At 42.7% G+C, this 25,326-nt stretch overlaps 3 protein-coding genes, 1 long non-coding RNA gene and 1 other non-coding gene across 7 annotated transcripts; 3 read left to right on the top strand and 2 right to left on the bottom strand.

The window, feature by feature from the left end:
• Window positions 1-298: 298 nt before the first annotated feature.
• LOC117833564 (uncharacterized) lies at window positions 299-4,033 on the bottom strand. Its single transcript, XR_004635500.2, has 3 exons — window positions 3,668-4,033; window positions 1,473-2,122; window positions 299-690 (listed from the first exon to the last, which is right to left on the bottom strand). It is a non-coding gene; the product is annotated as an uncharacterized lncRNA (long non-coding RNA).
• Window positions 4,034-4,194: 161 nt separating this feature from the next.
• LOC117833563 (kinesin-like protein KIN-14O) lies at window positions 4,195-8,073 on the top strand. Of its 2 annotated transcripts, XM_034713117.2 has the most exons (12): window positions 4,195-4,737; window positions 4,810-4,825; window positions 5,040-5,252; window positions 5,353-5,436; window positions 5,518-5,679; window positions 5,748-5,854; window positions 5,963-6,150; window positions 6,242-6,406; window positions 6,507-6,713; window positions 6,850-6,887; window positions 6,996-7,123; window positions 7,208-8,073. In XM_034713117.2, exons 3-12 carry the CDS (start codon window positions 5,138-5,140, stop codon window positions 7,829-7,831), a joined length of 1,818 nt encoding a protein of 605 aa, XP_034569008.1. In that variant the 5' UTR covers window positions 4,195-4,737; window positions 4,810-4,825; window positions 5,040-5,137; the 3' UTR covers window positions 7,832-8,073. The 2 variants fall into 2 exon arrangements, with proteins under 2 accessions (XP_034569008.1, XP_034569007.1); XM_034713116.2 differs by lacking the exon at window positions 4,810-4,825.
• Window positions 8,074-11,071: 2,998 nt separating this feature from the next.
• On the top strand, window positions 11,072-15,309 carry LOC117833866 (sodium/hydrogen exchanger 1). The gene is made up of 13 exons (XM_034713467.2): window positions 11,072-11,327; window positions 11,424-11,542; window positions 12,058-12,155; window positions 12,235-12,294; window positions 12,376-12,617; window positions 12,690-12,736; window positions 12,823-12,889; window positions 12,990-13,090; window positions 13,213-13,320; window positions 13,411-13,549; window positions 13,632-13,694; window positions 14,493-14,576; window positions 14,706-15,309. The coding sequence occupies exons 1-13, from the start codon at window positions 11,157-11,159 to the stop codon at window positions 15,048-15,050; spliced, it is 1,644 nt and encodes a 547-aa protein (XP_034569358.1). The 5' UTR covers window positions 11,072-11,156; the 3' UTR covers window positions 15,051-15,309.
• Window positions 15,310-16,343: 1,034 nt separating this feature from the next.
• On the top strand, window positions 16,344-24,818 carry LOC117833314 (sister-chromatid cohesion protein 3). 2 transcript variants are annotated; one of them, XM_034712763.2, is made up of 22 exons: window positions 16,344-16,502; window positions 16,607-16,757; window positions 17,445-17,557; window positions 17,635-17,727; window positions 17,879-18,042; window positions 18,121-18,357; window positions 18,523-18,667; window positions 18,767-18,945; window positions 19,465-19,604; window positions 19,781-19,908; window positions 20,008-20,181; window positions 21,223-21,384; window positions 21,461-21,661; window positions 21,739-21,876; window positions 21,970-22,170; window positions 22,274-22,418; window positions 22,517-22,623; window positions 22,769-22,909; window positions 23,543-23,808; window positions 23,888-24,012; window positions 24,094-24,393; window positions 24,510-24,818. In XM_034712763.2, the coding sequence occupies exons 1-22, from the start codon at window positions 16,470-16,472 to the stop codon at window positions 24,521-24,523; spliced, it is 3,357 nt and encodes a 1,118-aa protein (XP_034568654.1). In that variant the 5' UTR covers window positions 16,344-16,469; the 3' UTR covers window positions 24,524-24,818. The 2 variants fall into 2 exon arrangements, with proteins under 2 accessions (XP_034568654.1, XP_034568653.1); XM_034712762.2 differs by having other exon boundaries at window positions 19,465-19,610.
• Window positions 24,819-25,249: 431 nt separating this feature from the next.
• TRNAN-GUU (transfer RNA asparagine (anticodon GUU)) lies at window positions 25,250-25,323 on the bottom strand. Its single transcript has one exon. It is a non-coding gene; the product is annotated as a tRNA-Asn (tRNA).
• Window positions 25,324-25,326: the final 3 nt, after the last annotated feature.

The following is a 25,326-nucleotide window of genomic DNA, read 5'->3' as shown; positions in this document are numbered from 1 at the left end:
TGGATTTCCGATGGATTCAGGAAGCTAGGGCATGGATTTCCGAAGAGCCGAGATTCTCGTAAAGGAAACAAAGTTATTGGGCATGCAATCTGGGCCTGGTGGAATCCTCCTCCTAAACTCTACTGGGCCGAACAAAGGCCTGAGCGCTCGCTTCTCCATGAATTGTGGCCCGGTGGCAGCGGTGGGACCGTCGTGCGCCCTTTGGCAACCTGGGCTGCACCGGCCCGGGCCACTCGGCCAGCCCACCAGGCTCTCATCTAAAAAAAAAACCCCGAAAATAATAAAAAGAAATATTCCCTGTGTTGGAATGCTACATATATTGTTATAGCTGAAATAGAAGGCTCAGCAAAAGTGCTCCAGGTAGTAAAACCCAGCAACAATTCACAAATCCACTACATTTTGACTAGCGGTAATCCGAAACAATGCATCTTCATGTTACACCCTGTTGCCCCCTTTTTCTTTCTCAGACTAAAAGTTACTGATGGGGGCACGCTGTCAAAAATCCCCTTTTCTATCTCCTCTGTCCATGGTGGAGGCCTGCAACAATTTCCAAAAGGAGGGGGCCACCTTTTGGTCCACCATGCCATGCTGCCATGGTTGCCCACACGGGAAGCAACTGTTCCAGGAGGGAAGGATACCTTGCCCAGATTCGCAAGCTAGCCACCCAAATCCAAATGCCAACAGTAAAACCTGCAAGCACAAGCAACAGCCATCACATTGGGAAGGTAGGGGAGTAGAGCCCAGCCTGAAAGGAATTCCACGGCTAGTGTGTTGTAAAGTTGCTGGGCCAAGATTTCCAAAGGTTGCAAGGCTGTAATACCACTAATCATCATATCTCCACAGCTAACCACCAGGGCTCTGGAGAGTTCCAAGGCAAGAGGCAGGCACCATTCTCTAAAAAAAAGGAGAATGTGCAGATCATGACCTAATCATGCATGCACTGTTGTTACCTTATCCTATCACCCTGATCCAGATTCCAGTAGCATGGATCCCAAGGGCACATGCTCAAGAGAGAGAAAGAGAGAGATGCAACAGGATACAGTAAACAAATCAAGGTAATTAGCCACTCCAAATCACACACTAGTGGTGACATTCCTAGCCCTTGTTTCACCTTCAACTCCCAACTTTAGCACTATGCAAAAAGAAGATTCCCCATCACATCAAACTTGCGGTACATGTATGGAGTACTAAATGTAGACGAAATTAAAAACTAATTACACAGTTTTGTTGTACTTTGCGAGACGAATCTTTTGAGCCTAATTAGTCAATGTTTGGATAATAATTCACAAATACAAACGAAACGCTACAGTGTGCTACAGTGCTGTAATAGTAATTTGGCACCTCCAAGCTTTGGCAACTAAATAAGATCCTAGCCACTTTTACTACTGGCAGGTAAACATGGGCCTCTACATTCTCTTTTACTGAGCGAACATAGCATCAGATCCCCAAGAGAGAGCAAAACACAAAAATACCTTTTGTTTTCACTGCAGAAGGCTGCACAAGCAGCAGGTGTGTGATCTGAAGTGTGGCCACATCACTGTGCAAGGCTTGCCTGGCTTTGACTCCAAGCCAGCCCTGCACCTGCAACTAGCTTTGCGCACCACAGCACTGTCCAGAACTGTCACTGCACACATCGAGTAGAGAGATGAACTGCCCTGTTCAGACTGATCAAACCAACCAACCCTACACAAAACACACAAGCCATGCATGAATACAGCGACCGCCCAGTGACCTCACATGGGAGGGCTGCAGACTATTGCGAGCTTGTCCCTGATGTGTCGCCCTCCCTCCAATCCTCCCATTTTCTTTCACCTCTGGTGCCCTGGTGGTGTGGTAGCGTGCATACTGCCATACTGGACAGTGGGGTTTGCACGAGGTGGTAACTGATGAGCAGAGTTGGAACTCTGCTTGAACCCTGAAAAGAATACTTGATCTGATGGTACAATTTATTCCTCCTCTTTTTTCTTCTTCTTCAGATAATGTATATTTGTACAGTGCTGGTAACTGTTTCTCTTTTCAAGTACAAGAGACCAACAAAGGCGCTATATAATGCATGTAGTACTCTATTGCTCTCATCAATGTGTGGAAGGTACCGCATGATGTCTCAATTGTTGGGATTGTTCTGAAAGGTGACAAGTTCAGTAGTTAGCATGTCTTAGAAAATTAATTGTGAACATCAAACCACTGTTTATCCCAAATCAAAACTGCAATAAGATATGCACATCTGCAAAAGGCTGCAATGAAATGCGTGCTCGTATGTACTATCCAATGCAATTAGGACGACGGGGTAAGGGCGGTTATTAGTTGTGGACAGTTTGGTCCTTATCTTAATCAGTTCAAATCTTGGCCTTATTAGGCACACCGCCCTGTTTTCTATGGTCGGCGTCCACTAACTTGCAAAACACAACCATACTTTACACAGGAGATGCAGACTAATCTTGTTATTTATTAGGTGATCAGGACATGTTAACCAGCTGAACGTGGCAGCGATGCAGAAATATTTAAGACAGAGTTGCAGTATGAGGCGAATACGACATGAATAAGAGGACTACTCTTTTGGATCGTCCTCAAATTAACATTCCAGTAATCCTTACAGAAAATTGCTATCGAACAACGAATCTTTGCTAGGTATGACAGGACTTGCTACCAGAAAGGATTTCTATCCAAGTATACATTTTACTTTTATCAGCATCCAGGTGTTCATGATAAAAGACTTGTGATGGCAGGGGAAGCTGAATTTGTGGTGACATTATCCTTGAACTTCTAGTAGGATTTGCCTCTTTTTTTAATGATAAAGACATCCCACCTTTAGAGTCGTCTGATATTTTCTTGAAAAAAAGGAGAAGGTTCTCATCTCTTGACTTCTGTGCCATCCCCTCTGTCATGCAAAATGTGTTTCCGTATGATGCACTGCATTCACTGCTTATCAAGTGACATAGGATGCTGCTGTTGTCTTGTTGCCTAGTTTGGTGCTAGAGTAATTTGGATGGATCTAGCAGTAAATTATTGACCTTGTCTGTTTATTTATATGCATGCACAACCCAATTTGAGTGTAAAGATTCTTGAGGGAATTTTATATGGTTTTGTAACCTTCTAAAATGTGTGCATTCTAGTGAAACATCTGTGGTCCCATACTGTCAGAGGGTTACTGTGGCATATTTCAAAAGAAAAAAAAATACAGTGGGGGTGCCTTTTTGTATTCCCTCCATGCGAGGAGGAAGAAATCTGCAACATGCAGAGAGGTTTTACAAGGAGTATAAGAGTAAAGGGAGCTTCTTTTACTGCCAACAAGTTGATATACCCAGTTTGATCCCATTGATTATAGTTTTTCTAAAGTCTACTGTAGTTTGGATCTCTTTGTAGGTTTGCAGTTCCAGGGTCAAATTCATGGACCATCTACTCCTATCATTCATCACTGGAGTATGTAAAATACTTTATCATGAAAGATTGTCCGGATTTTCTGCGACGCATCACTGCGCTACAGTATGTGGAGGAGCAATGCACTTTGTTAATTCATGACCATTGGTTTGAACAAATTAAATGGAATTTTTTTTATACCTTGCTAATACTATCAGAACAAAAAGTCAAGGCTGAGTATCAACTTAAACAAAAAGCAGGGACAATAATTCATTTATTATGAACTGAAAGTACAACATAAAAATCATACCTGGAAAGAGAAAGACCAAAGATACTGCAGAAAAAAGCCATAAAGTGGCAATGTGCTGCATCATGAAAAGCAAGAACCGAGCTATGATGCCTCATGCCTGGTCTCAATTCTCAATACCACAATGGACCCTGTTTCCAATAATCCAATTGGAAAATATAGTGCAGTGCTTTTCCACCTCAGCCTCTCAAGACAAAACGCAACAAATTACCAACCTGCTCCCAGCACGTCAGCAGTTACCTGTATCCTTTCTTCAGCCAAACAACCTGTAAATCTGTTACACTGGCACTGCTGTCGAAAAAACGAAGCTTAAATCCAGCAGACAACACAGGAAATGCTGGTGAAGAGAATTTGACAAAAGCTGGGAGACACACTGCCCACCACAAACGATCCGGCCCCCACCCCCTTTGCGCTCCCCCTCGTTTTCTACGAGTGGTGGGGGCTGCAGGCTCCCTGATCCCCACCACGCCTCTTCTCTGGATCTTCTAAATCCAGGCAACCTCCACGCCACCTAACTGTTTTCCTAATACTAGTTCTTACCTGGACTGGGACTGCCATTACCATGCAGTGCCTACCTATTCTAATGCGCCAGATGCTCACTTCCTCTCTCTGATCCCTGAACTTCCCCTTCCTTTGATGATTTCCCTTGTGTGATATTGCAAAGATTTCTTTCGAGGCTTTCCAGTGTGGTGTGTATCACTTTTCTTGGTGAATAGCTTTGCTTGCACCATTGCAGGCACTACATGTGGCTGGAGCCTTAGGATTCTTCTTCATCCTCTTCGTTTTCAACTGTCAGCTCTGAGCTTTTGGACTTTAGTAATTGCTGCCACTCCCACAGCCCAACTTTCGGCATCCAGATCCAAGAAAGATCAGGAGCAAAAGTCTTGGGGCTGCAATAATCATTAGGAGCTAGCTGCATTGCAGAGATTCTCTGCTTGGCTGTTGGCTCACTCCTTCAATTCTCCTCCTTCTGTGTTATCTCACTCCTTCAGCCCTCCTCCTTCATAGCTGTTCTTGCTCTAGCATTGGATCAAGTCACGAACAAGATCAGGAAGAAGGAGATTCTTCTCAAGGTACCAATGCAAAATTCTCTTGTTCATGTTTCTTCCACTTCAATGGAATCCTCTTCTTGGTGCTTCCTGTAGGCGCAATAATCGCAAGGTATTGGGGAAGTTCCCTAGTGTTCTTGCCTGTAAAGATTCCATTTCAAGCACCCGACTTGCTGTCTTCCAGCCGTGCAGAAGTGCAGGCTAATCATGGAAAAGTGAAGGAATAGATTCCTTCTGCTGTCATCCTGTGTCCATTCTTTCCTTGCTCTGAGCCGTTTCAGATTCCATCTACACAGTTATGCTGATAACAGGTACCTTTTTTCCAGTTCCATTGGGAGAAAAAAGCAGATGAAGCTGTGCAATAGGCTTCTTCTCTGACCAGTGATCAGCTTGTCTGAAGAAGAACAGCTCTTGTTTCCATTGCATGGAGAAAGAAGACATGGGAGGCCATGTGATGGTGCCATTGGAGAGTTTGAGCTTGGAGCTCCCGAATGGGGAAATCGTAGTGGGCTACGACAAGGACATCTCAGCTCTGCAAGGTTGGAGCAGCATCAGTTTACATCCTGTGAGTTACCTGTCAAGTGATGGTGACTTTGCATCGAGACCTGATGGAGTTATCTCAATTCCATGTTGTTTCAGAGGAGATTTCAACTCTGCGATCAAGGCAGCGACATCTTGACCGGAGAAGAAGAGAGGCACTCGACAAGCTCATTGACCTGAAAGGTACAGTCTTCAATTCTAGCTAGCAGTTTTTAGTGCTTGAATTTCCGAGGATCTGAGCTTCAGTGCTTGGCCAAAATTCAGGAAGTATTAGGGTCTTCTGCCGGGTACGGCCATTGGTCCAAACGAGCAACTTGAAGACCAAATCACTGGTTACTGTCGAACATGAGAAGATTGCAGTCAAGTCAGTGGGGATCAAGAAAGAATTCAGTGTTGATAGGGTTTTTGATCAGGAGTCAACACAGGGTAATCTTTCACTTACTTCTCAAATTTTCTTTTCGGCAGTATGATTCATTTCAGAGTGTTCCATGCAGAGGATGTTTTTCAAGAAGTAAAACCAATCCTCAGATCTGCACTTGACGGGCACAATGTCTGCATTCTCGCTTTTGGCCAGACTGGGACAGGAAAAACCTACACAATGGTTGGTTGGTGCTTGTTCTGAATAGATTTGAGCTAAATTTATGGCAAATATGTGTTCCACTCACCTTTCTCAAAAAGTTCTGATAAATGAAGGTCTAACTGATTGCAGGAAGGGACTGATGGTAAGCTCGGTATTGTTCCTCGAGCTATTCAAGAACTGTTTTCTCATGCTTCAGAAGACAGTTCATCCACATACTCTCTCTCCATAAGCATGCTTGAGGTCTACTTGGGGAGTCTCAGGGACTTGTTGGCACCAAGGCAGCCTCTCTTCAGGCCAACGGAATGTAGCACAGCATGGTAAGACTATCTATTCACATTTAAATTATGAAGAAAGACTACCAATTCTCAATCTGTTAATGTTGACGTTCAATTTCTTTCGACTCTACAGTAATCTCAGCATAATGGCAACTAAAAGTGGTGCTGTGGAAGTTGAGGGCCTGAAGGATGTCTCAATACCGGACCTGAAGAAAGCCAACCAGTGGTACTGCAGAGGAAGGCGTGCCCGATCAACATCCTGGACAAATGTCAATGACGTCTCGAGCCGGTCGCACTGGTGGGTTGGCAATCTGTTTCAACCACCAACTTTTAATTACAGCTGTATGGTAAATTGAACAGTACCCAATTTCATGTGCCTTAGCTCTGTCTATGTGTAGTTTGACAAGGATTACCATAAGGAGGCAGGGAGTCACTGAAGAAGTCAGCAAGCTCTGGCTCATCGATCTTGGAGGCAGCGAGCGGTTGCTTAAGACTGGTGCATCTGGGTTGACAATGGATGAGGGAAAGGCCATAAACCTCTCCCTATCAGCACTTGGAGATGTCATTGCTGCACTTAGAAGAAAGAGAAGTCATGTTCCTTACAGGTAACAGCTGAATTATTCAGTTAACTCACCATATAAATTATTAACAGTGTGTTAGGGGAAAAAATCTAATATTTCAATTACATTACAGTTACTAATCAGTGATTCTGTTCATATTTGCCTTTTATGACCCCTGCAGAAACAGCAAGCTTACCCAGATTCTCAGTGATTCACTTGGTATGGGAACATCTTTTTAGATCAGTTTGGATCGTCTTTTGTTGAAAAACAATATAACCCTGCCAACAAGATAATCTGACACTACTCTATTGAATATCTAAATAACAGGCGATCGTTCAAAAGTTCTAATGGTTGTGCACATCAGCCCTTCTGAGGATGATGTTGGCGAGACAGTCTGTTCCCTGAGCTTTGCAAAACGAGCCAGATCAATAGAATCAAATAGAGACATTCCAGAAGTAAGTATACAAATGGAACTAGCAATTTTACCACCTTTGCAAAAGTTTCATTATGTTAAAAGATTGTGCCTTTCCGTGATGTAGGATCTGAAAATGCTTAAGCAGAAGCGGCTCGCAGAGCTTGACAAGGAAGTACGTGATGCAGAGGAAGAGCTTAAGCATCTCAATGAACAAATAAGGATAGCAGAGATCTCACTTGAAGAGAAGAAGAAGCTCAATTCATCTGTTTGTCAGGCTCTCAGTGATGAGAAGGGGTCACCAAGAAGCACTCTAGTGGTAAGTCACATTGATGCCACAGAGAGCCCACACCCAACCGAGAAGGCAAAGATCAGGGTTTCTCATGGTCCAGTACCTCATTTCATGTCACCGACAGTGTGTAGCCGGCAAAGACATAGCGCGGGAAGCCATTCTGTCAGTAAACCGAGGCTGACAAAGTCAGTGAATAGATATCCAGCTGAGCTGAGCGGGAGCCAGTCATTCAGCTACTCAAGCTGCAAGAATGCAGCAAAGGCTAGGTCAGTGGCATTCTCATCTAGTGTGTCTAAGATGAAATGCTTGCCAGTGAAATCTGATCAGATCAACATAAGCAGCAACAGCATTGACTCGACAGCCGCATCAGCACCACGGCGGGGGGAAAGCTTTGGCTCCCGGCCAGTTCAAAGAGTACCCCTACATCAGCACAGGAGACGGATGTCTAGCCTAACCTAGCCTTGCATAAATACCAATTGGACAGTTCTAATTTTAACTTACTTATTTAGTGGTGAAAAGATTCGGAAAGTTGTTTGTGGTTTTGTGGGTGTTTGATGGTATGCTTGTTAAGTTCATAGTTCTTGGCTGTTGTAACTATTGGAGGCCCTTCGTCTGTTGTTTTTGGTTTGACATGGAAGGGCATTAGGGCAAAAGGATCTGAGGGATATGGTAAATGGAAATGGAATTGTAATTGGTACTAATGTTTTTGCTTGTGAAGTCTTTGATGTTTTTGAAAAATAAAATCCTACAGCATAATAACTATAACGTTCTGATTTTACTTTTGTGGTTTTTGTCCACAAAAAAGTGTATTTCTTTGTACCACAATTCAAACATTGAAGCAGATAAAGTTAGAATTACCGTTTGGAAAATAGTATTCAACTAGGTAATTGTGTCGATAGCTAAAAAGCATTGCAGTAAACTAGGCGAGGCACTTCCAAAATTCTTTCTAGGAAGAATCATTTCAGAAGTTCATATGCATGCTTGACTTTTTTGTTGCTACAATGATACGACTTATCATGTCTAAAGTCTAAACATATACAGCCTACTGGAAACATACGTGCTGAGAAATTGTTAAGCAACAAGTTATAGTTCAACAGTGGTTATTGGTTGGAATGAATATTTAACAATGATGCAACTATGCAAGATCAAAATGTAGGTGTTTATTTCACAAGTAAACTAATGAGTCAATAAAATAGACGGTCAACCGCCGTGCATGATCCAATGAAGAAGGCATTCAATGTAGTTACAGCTTGCCCGTGTGAATTGGAGCATAAGGACCACAGCTTGTCCCTACTTGCTTACTTGATCCAGTAGATTACTCGCATATTAACAGGACAAGTAACATTCAGTGGCATAAAAACAAAAGAACATGCTGTTTGAAGTAGGATCGACACTGTTACCTGTAAACGCGGTTTGTGCCTTCTGTAGTCTGCTTGGGCTACCAAAATTACCAACCCTTCAGTTAAGCATCTAATCATGGTCCCCTCTCATGACCTTGCTATCCTTTTGCATTAGCAGAAGAAATAAATTGCCTACGTTCCATGGTAATGTTCTGATCTCGTTGCACTTCAGAACTGCAGCCAGGAAACCAAGCAATCAGCGAATGAGTGCTATACTGAACTTTGAACGGTTTTTCTTTCTTTATTTTTAATAGTACTCCACTGAACTGTACATTGTTTTTTTTATGAAACAGGCTGCAGTGGCAAGGGAAAAGAAAGGAAAAGAGTGAACTCGAGTTCCAATGGGGAATCTCACTGAAAGTATCCTAACACACAGGGATGTATTATAGTGGAAATCCCAGAGGAATCTTTTTATTTAAACACGTGAAAAAGCCAAGTAGCAGACAGTGCCTCGTTGCTCTTTGCACCAGGTCACCACACTGACAAGTCATCCAGGAGTCCATGACCAACGGCAATTCTGATGACTTGCAGCAACAATCCCATGTTCCAGCTCTTCTCTATTCTATGAAAAATGGGCACTTGAAAGAAAGTTTCCCAAGTTCCAGGTGCTGCTATAACATTCTGAACATTCAGAAAACTAAGCAGCTGAAGGACACTACCTCAAAACACTAGAGCTGTAAATAATTCCTAGCCTGAATATTGTGCGAGCCGGAGTCAGTACTCATTACTCAACTGGTTTTTACAATGGTTCTTCTGATAGAATGTGGAATATAATACTTAGGGAAACTAAAGGAAAGGATGGTGTAACAGTAATAATAATAATACTGTAATTGCCCCAGACAGACCCAATCATCTGGCCCATCAGTATCATCTTCAGAGTCTCTAAAGAAAATAACGTAGCATCTTCAGAGCCAGCCGCAGATCCTAGGCAGTCCCTTGATCCTACTGCAAGCTGCGTGACCTGACCTCTCGCTGTACCCCGTGCCCTCTCCCAAATCCAATCCAGATCATGACACACCACAACATCAGCAAGAGGCAACCCCTTTCGTGGAGGAGAACAGAGCTGAGCTCATACTCAGGGAATAAGCACAGCCACAATAAAGGGGTGTTTGGATCCTTGAGCTGAAGCTTAGTCCGTGTCACATAAGACTAATTAGGAGGATTAAATATAAGTTTAATTATAAAACTAATTACACAAATAGAGGCTAATTCACAATACGAATCTATTAAGCCTAATTAATCAATCATCAGCAAATGGTTACAACACATTTTTACATCATGGATTACTTAGATTTAATAAATTCGTCTCGTGAATTAGGCTCCATCTATGCAATAAGTTTTATAATCAATTTATATTTAATACTCCTAATTAGTATCTAAATATTTAACATGAACTGAAAATAACCGAGGGAAGCAAACGGGACTAAAGAAAACAAGATCGCGACGCGATGTCTCGGGATCGGACACCACACGTCAGGGTGCCCATGCGCCCATCCATCGCTGCGTGCGCCACGTCCTCGTATCGTTTTATCAAAGACCGCGTGGTAACCAAGGAAGGATCATCAGGGTGGAGGCAAGATTGGAAGAGTTCGGCAGGATCCGGAGCGCCTCACCTGCAATCCGGGCGAAATTATTATCCCCAATTCCACCGGCTCCGACCCTGGTCTCCGCCTCCTCCGGCTCCGGCGATCGCCGCCGGCGAGGGAATTCGGATAGCGCCCGCACTCCCACCGCCACCTGGGTCCCTCTCGAAGAGGCCAGTACTAGCCACTGACGCGTGGGGCCTCAGCTCACCAAGTGGGTGACACTCGGGCCTCTGGGGCCCACCTGAACCGTCCGTCCAAGAAACGGCCCGCTGGCCGGTGGGACCCGCCGGTCGCGGCACGCGCGGGCACGGGACCACGTGTCCCCCCTCCCGCGCGGCGGCGGCAACGGCCTCCGTCCCAGTGGCAGGTGGGCCACCCCCTGCCGCGCCCTTAGCTTCGAAACAGAAAAAAAACAAATAAAATATAACCGGAAAATAGCCAAATCCAGTTCGAATCAAATCTCCGCCTCACCCCCCTCCTCCTCCGGCCTCTCGCCGTGGCGCGCCACCCGCCACCCACCCCGCCGATAAACCCTCCGACGAATCCTCGGCGAGCCAGCCCCGCCGAGATTGCCGCCGCTCCCCCCGCCGGTTGGGCTTTTTTTTTTTTGGCCGGTTGCGTGCGTGCGAGTGGGCGGGCGGCGGTGTTCCTTGGAAGCGAAGGCAAGCGAGGGGGGGGGGGGGGGGGGGGGGGACTCGAATCGAGTGCTTAGGGCGGGAGTGCAGGGAGAGGAGGTAAACTGAAGCGCTAGGGTTGGTTGTTGGGGTGATTGGTGGAGCTGTGGGGGGAGAGGTCGGGATGATGGGGCTCGGGGCCGGGGCGGGGATGGCGCTGGGCGACCCGCCGGCGGACTACGGCTCCATCGCGGCGGTGGGGCTGTTCGTGGCGCTCATGTGCGTCTGCATCGTCGTCGGACACCTCCTCGAGGAGAACCGCTGGATGAACGAGTCCATCACCGCGCTCTTCATCGTGAGCACCCAACCCCCTCGTTTGTCTGTGTGTTGAGTCAGTTGTCTGTTGGAATTCGAAGGTGATTGATTATGATTATGCTTGTGGGTTGTGCAGGGGCTGGGGACTGGCGCCGTGATCCTGTTTGCATCGAGCGGGAAGCACTCGCGCGTGCTGGTGTTCAGCGAGGATCTCTTCTTCATATACCTGCTGCCACCGATCATATTTAATGCAGGGTATGGTGTTTATGCAAGCGATTGCTACGCGCTGCGATTGTTTTATGTCGTTACTTGGTAGTTTTCCTCTGTGCCCATAAACGAAAATAAGATAGAAAGAGCACAGCAATTAATAAGAAGTTGAGTTGGGAGACATACTGGTGGTTGAGGAAACTGTGGTACAATTGTAAGAACTGTGTCCCCTTTCCCCCTTTTAATTAAGATAGCAGCAGACATCAGATGCTTTTGCATGACGCAAATAATCATCATTACATCTATATTTGGTTCTTTATATTGCTATTTTAGGACCTGTTTGGATAAAGGATGTTTTTTGGAGGTTGCTTCAAGTAATAAAATCTCAAAAAGATTTACTCAATTAAACACTTCAATAGCAAAAACAACTGTGGTGTTTAAATAATTCTGCAATTATGTCAATGAATATTTGGCGCTAAGAGCCTTGGTGATGCATCATATATTGTTTACTGACCTAGGTGGTGTGTAACTCATAATTGTCCTTTTTTCATTCCATAATTCAGGTTCCAAGTGAAGAAGAAACAGTTCTTCCGAAACTTCATTACTATTACGCTGTTTGGTGCAGTTGGGACCTTGATCTCTTTCACTGTAATATCCCTTGGTAGGGGTTTATTCCTACATTGTTTTTTTGTGTGATGTATATCTGTTTCTGGTTGCTTCACTCACATGTTTGATCACAGGTGCCATAGGACTAATATCAAGGCTTAATATTGGTGCACTTGAGCTTGGAGACTATCTCGGTGAGTCTTTTACCCAAAGTATAAGCATGTCTCTGCTTTTATGCAGTTCTTGCTTTCTGACTCCTGTCTGTGAATTTTCAGCACTTGGGGCAATATTCTCGGCAACAGACTCTGTATGCACCTTGCAGGTGTTAAGTCAGGATGAGACACCCTTCTTGTACAGCTTGGTGTTTGGTGAAGGTGTTGTCAATGATGCAACATCAGTTGTGCTATTCAATGCTATCCAGAACTTTGATCTTGGGAATATCAACACTGCTAAATTACTAAACTTTATTGGCAGCTTCCTTTATTTGTTCAGCAGCAGCACCATTCTTGGAGTAGCTGTAAGTTGTTTCCTGCTCATGCCTATAGCTTTGTTGAAACTTTCTTTTTACTGAAGTTTGTTATGACTGCAGGCTGGACTTCTCAGTGCTTATATCATCAAGAAGCTGTACTTTGGCAGGTTTGTACTTGGCACAACAGATGTTTGCTTACGTGAAATTGATGATACTGCCACAACTTATTCCTCTGATTTGACATGCACCCCAGGCACTCGACAGATCGTGAAGTTTCAATTATGATGCTAATGGCCTATTTATCATACATGCTAGCTGAAGTGAGCTCCCTGTACTATCGACCCAATTTGCTTATGTTTTTATTAAAAAAACAGCTAAATGCAGCCATAAATGTTATTCATTGGTTGCTTTGTCTGTCAGTTGCTTGATTTGAGTGGAATCCTCACGGTGTTCTTCTGTGGTATTGTAATGTCACACTATACCTGGCATAATGTAACAGAAAGTTCCAGGGTCACGACCAAGTAAGTAGCTTCATGGTTTCCCTCTGGATATTTGTGTTTGATTATGCATCTAACTTTGATGGTTCCAAACTTGTATTGTTCACTATGGTTATGCTTTTACTAATATTTTTTATGGACAACAGGCATGCCTTTGCGACGTTATCATTTATCGCCGAGACTTTTCTATTTCTCTATGTTGGCATGGATGCATTGGATATAGAGAAGTGGAAGATTGTCGGTCAAACTTATAGGCATGTCCCCCCTCCCCCCTCGCTCCCTCCCTCCCAATTGCTCAAATGGAATATTTTTCTGAATCTTGTCATATTTTCTGCCGTGTGCAGCCCAGTAAAGTCTATTGCTTTGAGCTCCACCATTTTAGCCTTGGTCCTGGTGTCAAGAGCTGCTTTTGTTTTCCCGCTATCCTTTCTATCAAATTTGACCAAGAAAACTCCAGAAGGAAAGATATCTTTTAAGCAGCAAGTGAGTATTTGAGCAACATTATAGACTTCTTTTGTCCTCTTGAAACAGTTGTTATGTTCCTCACATGATATTGGTTGTTCAGGTAATTGTTTGGTGGGCGGGTCTCATGAGAGGTGCTGTGTCCATTGCGTTGGCTTACAATAAGGTAAATTTTTTTGTGTTTGATATGTCTGATTTGAGCTGGCATGGTAATGCACGACTGCTTTGGTGCAGTTTTGAAGTGTTATCACTCTTGATTTGGTATTGCAATTGAAAAACATACCATTTATTAGAGCAATATTAGGCTGTACAATTGTGATTGGTTGGCTCAACTTGGACTCTACCAAAAAACCAAACGTTGCATTAATGCAAGGCATGTCTTCTCTTAGAAAAAAATACTCAGATCGTTGAGCTAGTGTGTTCTTTCAGAAAACTGACAAGGATAGCATGGCTGGTTTGCCTAAGTATCGTGTTCATACTGAAACTTCTATTTCATTGACTAGTATATTTTTGCAAAAGTTAGAACTTGAGAACAATCAAATATAGTCGCTATTTGCCATTGATTAACATCAGCAAAATAGATTTTTTTATATAATCATTTGCGAACTAAAACATGCAAGGATATCTTAGACTTTTGTTATGTCCATAAAATTTACACATGGTTAAGTAGAGCACTTTGTATCTCTCATTGTTCTTCTGAAGGATTATTCTTTCAAAAAACTCCATTTCTCTGGTAACTATGTAAATATGTAATATATATTGAGCTCCAATTTGTTCCCATGTCATGTGGGCGTTTCAGAGAAGACACATCCAGGTTTCTTGTTTGTAAATTAAATTGTTCTCTGAGAGATTGGTTTTCTTTTCTTCTTTTGTTTATATTCCTGATAAAAAGTCTGGGACTTTTAAGGGTTCATTTATCTGCCATTCATGCGTTGATCTAACCAGTGGTTTTTCTAATTTGTAGTTCACAAGATCAGGCCATACTCAGCAACCTAGCAACGCGATTATGATCACCAGCACAATCATTGTTGTTCTTTTCAGCACATTTGTAAGTTCTTTCTCAAACTCCAATGCCCACAGGTTACTGCAATGTAGACAAGTACTAAACATAAGAACATGAACAGTAGAAAAATTTACTCTTAATCTGATTCTGAACAATTATTTTCTGATCGCGCAGGTCTTTGGGCTACTGACCAAGCCGCTGATCAGGCTCTTGATTCCACCAAGGCACCTATCCAGGGAACCAAGCGCTCTTTCCGAACCATCCAGCCCAAAGTCCTTCCTTGAGCATCTGGCCGCCAACAGCCCTGGTCACCCAGATCTTGAGAACGGCATAAGCCTCCGCCGACCGGCAAGCCTCCGCCTGCTCCTGGTGAGCCCAACACGGTCGGTCCACCATTACTGGCGCAAGTTCGACGACGGCTTCATGCGGCCGGTGTTCGGCGGACGAGGCTTCGTCCCCTTCGTCCCTGGCTCGCCAACCGAGAGCAGCGTGCCACTACTTGCTGGAAACGAGAACTGAAACCGACACGGCAAGAGGATGAGATTCAGCAAAAGTTTTGTAAATTAGCTTCGTTTAGTATGATTGGTGTAAATCTGAGGGGGTAGATTTACTTGGTAGCTGGTACACGCTGATGTATAGGCTAGTTGCCTGACCTCATGGCTGTACATATCATTATCTTGCTGTTCAGCGCACACGCTTAATTAATCTGTATTTATATAATACGTAATAGCCTCCCCAGCTTAGCTAAAAATCATGCTGAATCTTTTTGTGAGTCCTATATTCGGTGTGTTTGGTTGAGCTGTGACTTTTGCAAAAGTAGATGTGGGCTGTGGGAAAAACTGTTGTAGGTTTAGGGCTGTGAGAAAACTGAAAGCTGTTTGTTGAAATAGCTGTGACTTTTTGGAAACACTTACGAGCGAACCCACGTATCATTCATAGTCCACCCCACTGAACTCTCTTTCTCTCTCGCTGAGAAGCAGACTCAACTCGTCAGTATCTTCTTCTTCCTCCCGGCACACAAGAGGGAGGAAAGGAGCCGCACGTGGCTCCGATGGCTGCCGGTGAGGCCTTCCCGGCAACTGCGGCCAGGGGAGCTGGAGCCCTCGTTGCAACCGCCGCAACAGGAAGGCAGCCGAAGGAGCTCGATGGAGGTCGAGCGTCGCAACCGCGAGGTTGAGCTCCTCACCCTCGCGTGCCTCCACCTCGTCTCCATCCTCGACCCCTCCTCCTTCCTCCTCTCCTACTTGCCACGCCACCGTCGCGCCTGTAGCCCACCACGCTGCCCCTTGCTCCTCCAGATGTGGCGCGAGCTCGAGAGGGGGTGTCGCCGCCGGGAGAGGAGGAGGAGCGGTACCGGGCAGGGGAGAGTCGGCGGGTGAGGGAGACGGGAAAGAAAGAAGCGAATCGGTACAACATAACCAGTGGCAGTGGATAATTTTCTCCAACTTGTGAAAGCCAAAGCTCCAAAAAGCACCTCCTCCCCTCCTCCCCTGCTATGGAAAATGAATTAGAAGGAAGCTGCTTTCTTCAAAGCACCTATAAGGAAGTTGGTCTCTTTGATTGGCTTTCAGCTTTTCTTGAAAGACAAAGCACTTTGAAAGCCCAACCAAAAGGACCCCTGATGCCCGACTTATTTTCCAGAAATCAATCGATATACTGGAAATTGTTCAAGAGAAGTTTTATGAGAAGAAATTAATGTTGGAGAAATTTAAGAGACGCTTTGTTGGTCTATACTCTATAATTGGGTCCGGGCCCTTTCCAGTTTCCGTATTCGCATTGCAAGACGGGTTTGAGCTGTTTACGCCTTCTCTGTGTTCCCTCCGTCCTCCCTTCCATCCCGACCCCGCATCTTTCCTTTTCCATTTCCCTCGCAAACGAGCCCCAAAATCTCTCCTTCTAGGGTTTGCTTCTCCCGCGCCGCTAGATCCGGAACCCCCGATGGAGGAGACGCTCGCCTCCATGCGCCGCCCGGTAAGCCTCCCGCCTCGCCGGCGTCGCCACTGGGTCCCTTTGTTCGCTCGGACTTCGGCAAGCATCTGCTGAATTTCTGTTTTGGTGGGGGGTTCGTGCTGCAGAAGCGCGGGCGCCCGCCGAAGCCGCGGGAGGAGTACCACGCGGACTTCGAGGAGGACGACGACGCGGAAGGGCTCGCGCCGCCCCATTCCAAGCGGAAGCGCGCCGCCTCCGCCGCCGCCGCCGCGGCTCTGGAGGACCAGGCACTCATCGGTCAGCCACCGTTTCTCTTGCTCCCTCTGAATTTGCTGAATTGGGCGGGTTCCAAGCTTCTGATGGGGTCTAGCTTAGCTGGTGGGTTCAGGAAAACTAGGCGCCTGGCTAGACTTTATGGTTGAGCCAACGCAGTGGCTTCTGCTCTGCACTGCACTGGATGTGGTAAACCCATTGCCTCTCTGTGGCAAATTGGTGGCAAATTTGACACTGCACGGCGAGCCAAATTGATGTTGTATTAGTGTACTTTGGTGAACTACGTGACTATGCCTAGTTTGTTTCGGGAAATTTTGCTGAGCCTTAGGGTCCATCATCAAGGAAATGCTGGGTTGCTTGATGAAAAGGTGTACAATTTAGCAATTAGTGACCTTGTTTTGGAGTGTGAAAGAATAATACACATGGTGGGGAGAAAAAAAGGGATAGTTCCCTTGGATCATGTTAGAGGCAGGGAGTTCAAATTAATGAAAGACATTGGTGACCCCATTGGATATGGTTCTTGCCCTGCTCATTCAAACATAATGCTGATGGCTTGTAGGACGATTTCTTTAGCTGAACTGTTACCTAGTCACTATTGGAGCATTTAAGGGATAGTATCAGAACATGCCTGAACTAAATTCTTTATTAGTAAATATATCATCTTTCATCTGTGCAAAACTTTCTTAATTCTTACAATCTTGCAAATTGCAGATATTATTAAACATAATGGCAGGTTGATCAACCATGCTGTCAAAAAGTTGGTTGAGGATTACGAATCCAACAAAAATTCAGTGATTTTTCAAATATTAGCCATGCTATTTGAGGTAATACTAGCACTTAGTATAGTTTTTTCTTGTTGCTGCTGCATTTGTTGATAAACCTGTGAATCTTGTTACTGCAGGCTTGTGGTGCCAAGCATGAGATTTATCCAGACTACCTTCATGAGTCAGATGTGGACGACATTGTATTGTCCCTTGTTGAGCTAGCTCGAAAAATATCCTTTTTGACCTTTTCAGAAGAGTTAACAGAGAATCATTCTCTGTAGATAGGTTCCCCAATATTCATATCATATAATGTTACCCCAAGATTGAACTAACATATATGTTTTCTCGTGACCAATTCGTGAGACCTTAACTCCAAAATAGGGTCTGGTGGAGGATAATTATAGCACAAAACAGAAGGACCTTAAACACTTCAAGGAGAACCTGGTTTCTTTTTGGGATAGCTTTGTCCTTGAATGTCAGAATGGCCCACTGTTTGATGATATCTTATTCCAAAAGATCAAGGATTATGTGGTTGCTTTATCATGGTAATTTAGGCTCACTGTACCTGTTTATTTTTCATTCTCTAGTATGCATGCATGTAATATGCTGATTTGGTATCTCAGTACTCCTCCAAGAGTATATCGTCAAGTAGCTTCATTGGTTGGGCTCCAGCTTGTAACATCATTCATATCTGTTGCTAAGACTCTTAGTGGACAACGCGAGACCACTCAAAGGCAGTTGAATGCAGAGAAAAAGAAGCAGAGTGATGGACCACTCGTTGAATCTCTGAACAACAGATTAACTCTTACTCATGAACACATTACATACTTGGAGGAATATATGCGGAAGATATTCAGTGGGTGAGACCTTTTACAAATGAAATGCATGTGTACTTTAGTATACATATTAATTTTTACTGCATTTTAGAATTTTACACGCACCCCAATAAACTCACTTGCATTGATGTCAAGTACGTACATTCATGGTAGTTTAGTTGGTGCTGAATTTTTCTTTACCACCTGTAGGTTATTCATGCACCGTTATCGTGATGTTGATCCTGAGATCAGGATGGCATGTATCAAATCCCTTGGTATTTGGGTTGTCTCGTATCCATCACTTTTTTTGCAAGATATATATCTCAAGTATCTTGGGTGGACACTAAATGACAAGGTAACAAATATTTTAGTTCAGTCCTTTTCTCATTAGAACTTTTACTGAGTCTGATAATGAAGATTTACACTCTTCATTTTGTTCATTCCGTCATTGTAGAATGCTGGAGTTAGAAGGGCTTCCATTCTTGCCTTGCAAAGTCTATATGAAGTGGATGACAACATACCATCCCTCGGTCTCTTTACCGAGAGGTTTTATAGCAGGATGATCCAGCTTGCTGATGATATTGATGTTTCAGTAGCTGTGTCAGCTATAGGACTCATCAAGCAATTACTGAGGTGTGTCTAGGCAAGATATACCTTTTTGCTCTTCTTATCCAGTTCACTGCAGGATATGCTTATATATTTTGCCCGCACACTCATAAGCTAGATGTGAACACTCCATGTAGCCAAAGTGCATCGTCTGCCATGTTTTGGAATCTGTAGCCTTTGTTAATATGACATTCCAACAAGCTCAACCAGTGCAACCGTTGCCTGTTAGAATGACAATAATGTGATGCTATGAAAAACTGTACAATTTACTCTTAACACTAATTTCATTTGTAGAAACTGAAGTGTAAAAAATATTTAGGCTTGAGACCTTTGAGTTTGAGAGTAAGTGAAGTGATCACTCCTCAGGAAGTTCTCATTATATACATGCTTGGCATGTTGCATAAAGTTTATCTGGCCTAATATGGCTAAGGGTCACTCATTCTATTTGCTAAACAAGTCGAGTAATGATCTCCCAAAAGTTAACATGAAAATACAGCCATTTGGTTCTCAAAACAAAATAACAAATATTGATCTTTTTGTTTGCAGGCATCAGCTGTTGAGTGATGACGATTTGGGGCCACTGTATGATTTGCTTATTGATGAGCCTCCAATGATCAGGCGTGCGATAGGTGAATTAGTTTATGATCACCTAATAGCGCAAAACATCAAGACATCTCATCCTGGAGGTAGAGGTACTTTCCTCTTCAAGCTTTCTACATTTTTTTCTCAAACAATGCAGGAGTGCTTTGTGTCATTCCATTAAGAAGATAATAAAAATAAAAGCTTTCTACTTTCATGTGCCAAATTGCCAATACCTATCAAACTACCTTTTCAGTTTAGTTATTAATTGTATGCTTTCCAGATGGGGAAAATGAGCCCTCTGAAGTTCATATTGGCCGAATGCTGCAAATCCTTAGGGAATTTTCAGATGACCCGGTCCTTAGTTCATATGTCATTGATGATATTTGGGATGACATGAAGGCTATGAGAGTATGCTCCTCAAATTTGATTACATTTGTTCTTGGAAATATTTATAATTTATTGTTGTCAGTGATTCATTACTGAGAACTGAAATATGATGATTTATAGGACTGGAGGTGTATGATTTCTCTGCTTCTCGATGAAAATCCAGCAATTGAGCTTACTGATATGGATGGAACAAACCTAGTTCGAATGCTGCAAGCCTCTGCAAAGAAGGCTGTTGGGGAAAGAATAATACCCGCAATGGACAACAGAAAGTTGTACTATAATAAAGGCCAAAAGGTGTGTAGTTCATTTGTGCAGTATCATATTTTACTTTAGTAAATTTGTCAATGGTTGGTAGTGCCATTCTTGACATTTGTCGCATTGCCCGATTAGTGTTGTTATCGGACAGTTGATTTCTATTTTAGTTCCAGCTTGGGAGATGTTAGGTCTTCAACCATTCTATGCAGAAGCTAGTTTAGGTTTATTGAATGCTAAAAATGTCCTCCATTTGGTTCCATAATAAATATTCCTATTGATTATTGAATAGTAATGATTATTGCGTAAAAAGCACTTGCAAGCCAATTTTATGAACTCTATGATATTTTTGGTGTTAATTAGTTCTACCTGTTATGTTTAAGGGAGTTCTAGATTAACCAGTTTGGTTGTGTACTGAACTGGGTTTAGGGTTAGAGCAGGCTGCTTCTGTGGTGCAAATGAGCTGGTGCATGTGCTACTTGCAAGCAAACAGGGGCACTACAATATCAGTTCAACCTGCAACCCTGGTTTATTTAGTTGTACATTTCTTCTATTAACCAATCCCAACCCATAGTAACTAACGTAAACAGTCTGATTTCAGTTAATTCTGGGTGGGTTCATAGTTACTGTTGTTGATTGCTAACACCAGCTGTCTACTACTCACCGGAAGGAATGTAAAGTCTTCTAAATAAGTAGACATCCCAGGATCAGCCTACTGTTAAACAGAAGACACATTAGCTAAATTGTTGAATGCAAACTTCTATTTTCTGATATCTGGGGAAATCCATTTTAGTTTTTTTCTCTCGAACGACGCAGGAGAACTGCATGTCATCTCATTAAGAGAGAAATCCATTTTAGTTACTAAAAACGCATCTAGGTCCTCAAAATCTGTCTTAAATTCCTTTCTTTTGTCACTTTTCCCCTTGACTGCTTCAGCTTATATCTGTGTTATTTTCAGAGTCTTCCTGATCTAGTCTTAATTAAATGTGCTCATGTCATCAGTGCTTTTCTTTGGAACAATTTACACTTTTTACTTTGTTCAAAATTTTCTAGTGTTATTACTAAGGCATAAAAGTATTACAGGAAACATTGGAAAATAGCAGGCGTGAAATAACAGTTGCCTTGTTGACGAGGTATCCACAGCTTTTAAGAAAATACATGTCTGACAAAGCTAAGATATCGCCCCTAGTTGATATGATGGTTCTTTTGAAACTTGAGATGTATTCATTCAAGAGACAAGAGAAGGTCAGTGGTGAAAGTTATATCTTCTGCTTACACTTGCTGTTGAACTATAAATAAATTCTTGAATATCTTCATTCAGCATTTCAAGGCAGCCATAGATCTCATCTATGATGCCTTCTTCAAACATGGCGAGAAGGACGCGCTGAGATCTTGCATCAAGGCACTTGCTTTCTGTTGCACTGAGTGCCAGGCTGATCTTAAAGACTATGCTGAAAATAAACTTAAGAATCTTGAAGATGAGTTGGTTTTGAAAGTCAAAACTGCAATTAAGGAAGTAGAGGTACGTCTATTTGTGTTATTTTTGACTTTTGTCTGTGCTGAAGTCATGATGATAATATGGTAAGATTGGCATTACAGGCAGGTGATGATGAATACTCCCTGTTGGTTAATTTGAAGCGGCTTTATGAACTTCAGCTTTCAAAACCTGTAAAAAATGATAGTTTATTTGAGGATATGTATCGTATCCTCAGTCATTTAAGAGAGATGGATAATGAGGTATGAACCCTTTCATTTTTTAGTTTTAGCACTCTCATCTTTTCATAGGATCAGCTGATGGTAGCATATTGAGCTTGTTTTCATATTTTTTAGGTGAAGAGCTTTCTCCTACTCAATATGTACCTTCAAGTAGCATGGTGCCTTCATGCAATTGATGGTGAAAACCCATCTGAAACATCTATTGATGAACTTTTATCCAAGCAAAGCTCACTTTTCGATCAACTCTATTATTATTTGGTTGTCCTGCCTACTTATCAAAAAGAGGGAAGGAGCACCACTGTACTCTCTTGCCGAGTAAGACTTTCTGAATTCTGAAATATCAAGAGCATGTTGTCATGTTGGTATGCCTCCATCGTTACATTGGGCTAATTAACTTATTTGTTTGCTTTATTTTTAGGTCTGCATCATTACTGCAGAGATGTGGTGCTTGTTTAAGAAGTCCAAATATTCTTCGACTAGACTAGAGAGTTTGGGTTATCTCCCACAATTAGATATGGTTCAAAAGTTCTGGAAACTTTGTGAACAACAGCTCAATATATCAGGTCTTGTCTGGTTACACTCCTGCTTTCTCATGATATTAGTAGAGTATGTATCTTTTCCATTGCTGATAACTGAAAATTGATCAATTATCTGTCCTCAGATGAAACAGAAGATGAAGATGCAAATGAAGAGTATGTTGAAGACACAAACAGGGATGCTGTCATGATTGCAGCTGCAAAGCTAGTGCTTGCTGATACAGTACCAAAGGTTTGTGCTGCATTTTCTTCTGGTGATAGGCTCTCAACGTATACTTCCAATTACAATGCTGCTATTTTAACCTTTAGAAAAAGGGTTGCTTTGAATTCTTTGTTTGAAAGACAAGTAAAATTTCATTGTTTCTTTCTGTTTGCAGGACTATCTTGGTCCAGAGATTGTTTCTCACTATGTCTCTCATGGAACAAGTACAACTGAGATAATCAAACATCTAATTACCTCTCTAAAGAAAAATGCAGACTTCGACATGGCAGCTCTGTTTTTTGAGGCATTGAAAAGGGTAAATATATGTTTTTCTCAGTGCATATATAATGTATGTTCATAAGAAATAAGGGTGATATTAATTATTAGTAGTGTTTCCTCTGCATGAAAAACAATATTAATTTCTCTTGTATTGAGTTATTATTACTACCATATCCCCAAAGAAATGTTAAATAATAGCTGTTTTGGAGAATTTAGTCCATCCAGCATCGTCAAGGTGAAGGATGTACATTAGTGATCTATAAAATGTTGAAAACGGAAGAAGGAAAACACTAACTAGTTAATCTCTCATTGGAATACCTACACTGATTGCGTAGGACTATGAGGTACTTCTTCACAAAGAAAAGCAACACCCCAGAATATCTGTAGGCTAACTCTACAAAATTCTACCAAAGGTTTTTGTCTAAAATCGTATAACAGTGCTTCTGAAATGAAAATTTGCACAGTATCTTGTTATATTTTACTGGGGGGAGTATATGGCTCCTTTTGCTTGTTTTACCACTGTGGTTTTTACTTTTAGTTCATCGTTTCCAGTGTTTAAAATATTTGCTGACTGAAATTTAAGAATATTACTTTTATAAGTGCACCAGTTTATCTTGCTTCTGTGTTTGAGTTTGTTCAAATAAATCATTCTATGTTTTCATCCATATAGGCATATGAACGGTACATGACCCATGTTAACGACGGAGAAAACCAAACCCTGACTGGCAAGTCTTATTCGGAATGTCAAGATCTTGCTAGTCGGCTGGCAGGGTCCTATGTTGGCGCGGCTCGCAATAAAAACAAGTCTGAGATCTTCAAGATTATCCAAGATGGTGTTTCTTTTGCCTTTGCGGACCTTCCAAATCAATTGCCATTCCTTGAGGCTGCTCTTCTACCATTTGTTTCTAAACTTCCATCGGCAGATATACCAGATATGTATGTCATTGGGCTGCATGCTTTCTTTGTGCTTTGCTTGCTTCAAATCTTTAATTTTGAACTATCTTTTTGCATGTAGCCTGGCAGATGTAGAGAAGAGGACTCAAGATGCAGATATGAATGGAGATGAAAGTGCTTGGCGCCCATATTTTACATTTGTGGAGCACCTACGCGAAAAACATGCAAAGAATGAGGTTTTGCACGGTGTGTTAAACTCCCTCTCTTTATTGACCGTGCCTGTCTCTTTTTCTGTATATTGTGGCTGATCTCTTGTTCCAATTCCAGAGGAGGAAGAAAAACCTGTGAAGCGACGAGGCCGCCCGAGAAAGGTCAGAGACGTACCAGAGGCACCAAATATACCAGATGTACGCGGGAAGAAACTCTTTAAAGATGATGGGCACAACTCTAGTGATGAGGAGTCTATCAGTGCCTCTGACCACCATGGCCATGGCGAAGATGATGACAGCGACGATGATGCAAATCAGCCCCTGATCAACACGATCAGGTCTTCTTCTGCTAAGCTACGATCCCTGAAGGTATCGCAACAGGGAACAAGCAGCCGCAAAGGAGCTCCTGGGCCATCAGGTATATTTCAGGATTTTGTCTCTTAAGTAGGATGTCCTGATGAAGTTGTAGGAGAATGGAGTGTAGGATGTTCTCTTTCAGCCTCCCCCATTTATAACCTGGACATGTTATTTCAGGAAGCAATAGCTGAGAGGATGCACTAACACAGATGCAGCAGTCACGACGAAATTCAGGCTTGCCCAGCTTCATGAGGAAAACAGACCAGGCGGCGCTGCAGTCTTCATCTGCTGGTTAACTGCTTGTTTTAGACATTTAGGCGTTGTAGATTATTGTACTTAGGTGCTCACTCGCTTCCTGTAGAGAGTGCATGGTGTGCTTTATCTGAACTCGATTGTTGGTACTGAGTCCAATTCTGCTGTTGGAACTTCACACTCAGTTGTCACGATTTGTTGCTGAGGCTAGTATAGTTAAAGCCTTAATGGTAACTTGGAGCTGCCGTCTGATGAAACTTGCGATGTTCAAATTGGATCTGGGCAAGAGCTCAATTTTTTAATTTCTCTCAGCTGATTTAGCAAAATAAAAAGGAGCAGAATCTGAGTTTTATATTTATTTTAGTGAATTCCAAACAGACCTGACATATAGCTAAAGTATTTAATGCTGAGGTGGTTAACATAACAGGAAAAAGAGCAAAGTAGAAAAGCAGAATCCAAGTTTTAAATCTGGTTCAGTGAATTTCAAACAAACATGGTACATAGCTAATGCATTAAATGCTGAGGTAGCTAAGCAAAAAGCAAATATATCGCTAAAGTATTTCTTGCTGAGGTAGTTAGCATAATTAAAGCAAAAAGAGCTAATAAAAAAAAGTAGAATCAATGTTTTAAATTTGTTTCAACGAATTTCAAATTTAAAAAAAATTCGCTAGAAGGAGGGCTTGAACCTCCGACCTTGTGGTTAACAGCCACACGCTCTAACCAACTGAGCTATTCCAGCAGT

Source organism: Setaria viridis, chromosome 8, assembly GCF_005286985.2.
Source record: "Setaria viridis chromosome 8, Setaria_viridis_v4.0, whole genome shotgun sequence".
NCBI classification, from domain to species: domain Eukaryota; kingdom Viridiplantae; phylum Streptophyta; class Magnoliopsida; order Poales; family Poaceae; genus Setaria; species Setaria viridis.
This window is presented reverse-complemented; position numbering and strand designations above follow the sequence as displayed.

Coding starts and splice junctions, on each gene's coding strand:
- LOC117833563 (XM_034713116.2), top strand. CDS start 5,138: ATGGAGAAAGAAGACATGGGAGGCCATGTGATGGTGCCATTGGAGAGT. Junction 5,253..5,352: donor GGACATCTCAGCTCTGCAAG/GTTGGAGCAGCA, acceptor ATGTTGTTTCAG/AGGAGATTTCAACTCTGCGA. Junction 5,437..5,517: donor CAAGCTCATTGACCTGAAAG/GTACAGTCTTCA, acceptor GCCAAAATTCAG/GAAGTATTAGGGTCTTCTGC.
- LOC117833866 (XM_034713467.2), top strand. CDS start 11,157: ATGATGGGGCTCGGGGCCGGGGCGGGGATGGCGCTGGGCGACCCGCCG. Junction 11,543..12,057: donor CCGATCATATTTAATGCAGG/GTATGGTGTTTA, acceptor TCCATAATTCAG/GTTCCAAGTGAAGAAGAAAC. Junction 14,577..14,705: donor TTGTTCTTTTCAGCACATTT/GTAAGTTCTTTC, acceptor CTGATCGCGCAG/GTCTTTGGGCTACTGACCAA.
- LOC117833314 (XM_034712762.2), top strand. CDS start 16,470: ATGGAGGAGACGCTCGCCTCCATGCGCCGCCCG. Junction 18,043..18,120: donor TATGTGGTTGCTTTATCATG/GTAATTTAGGCT, acceptor TTGGTATCTCAG/TACTCCTCCAAGAGTATATC. Junction 20,182..21,222: donor ACTATAATAAAGGCCAAAAG/GTGTGTAGTTCA, acceptor AAAGTATTACAG/GAAACATTGGAAAATAGCAG.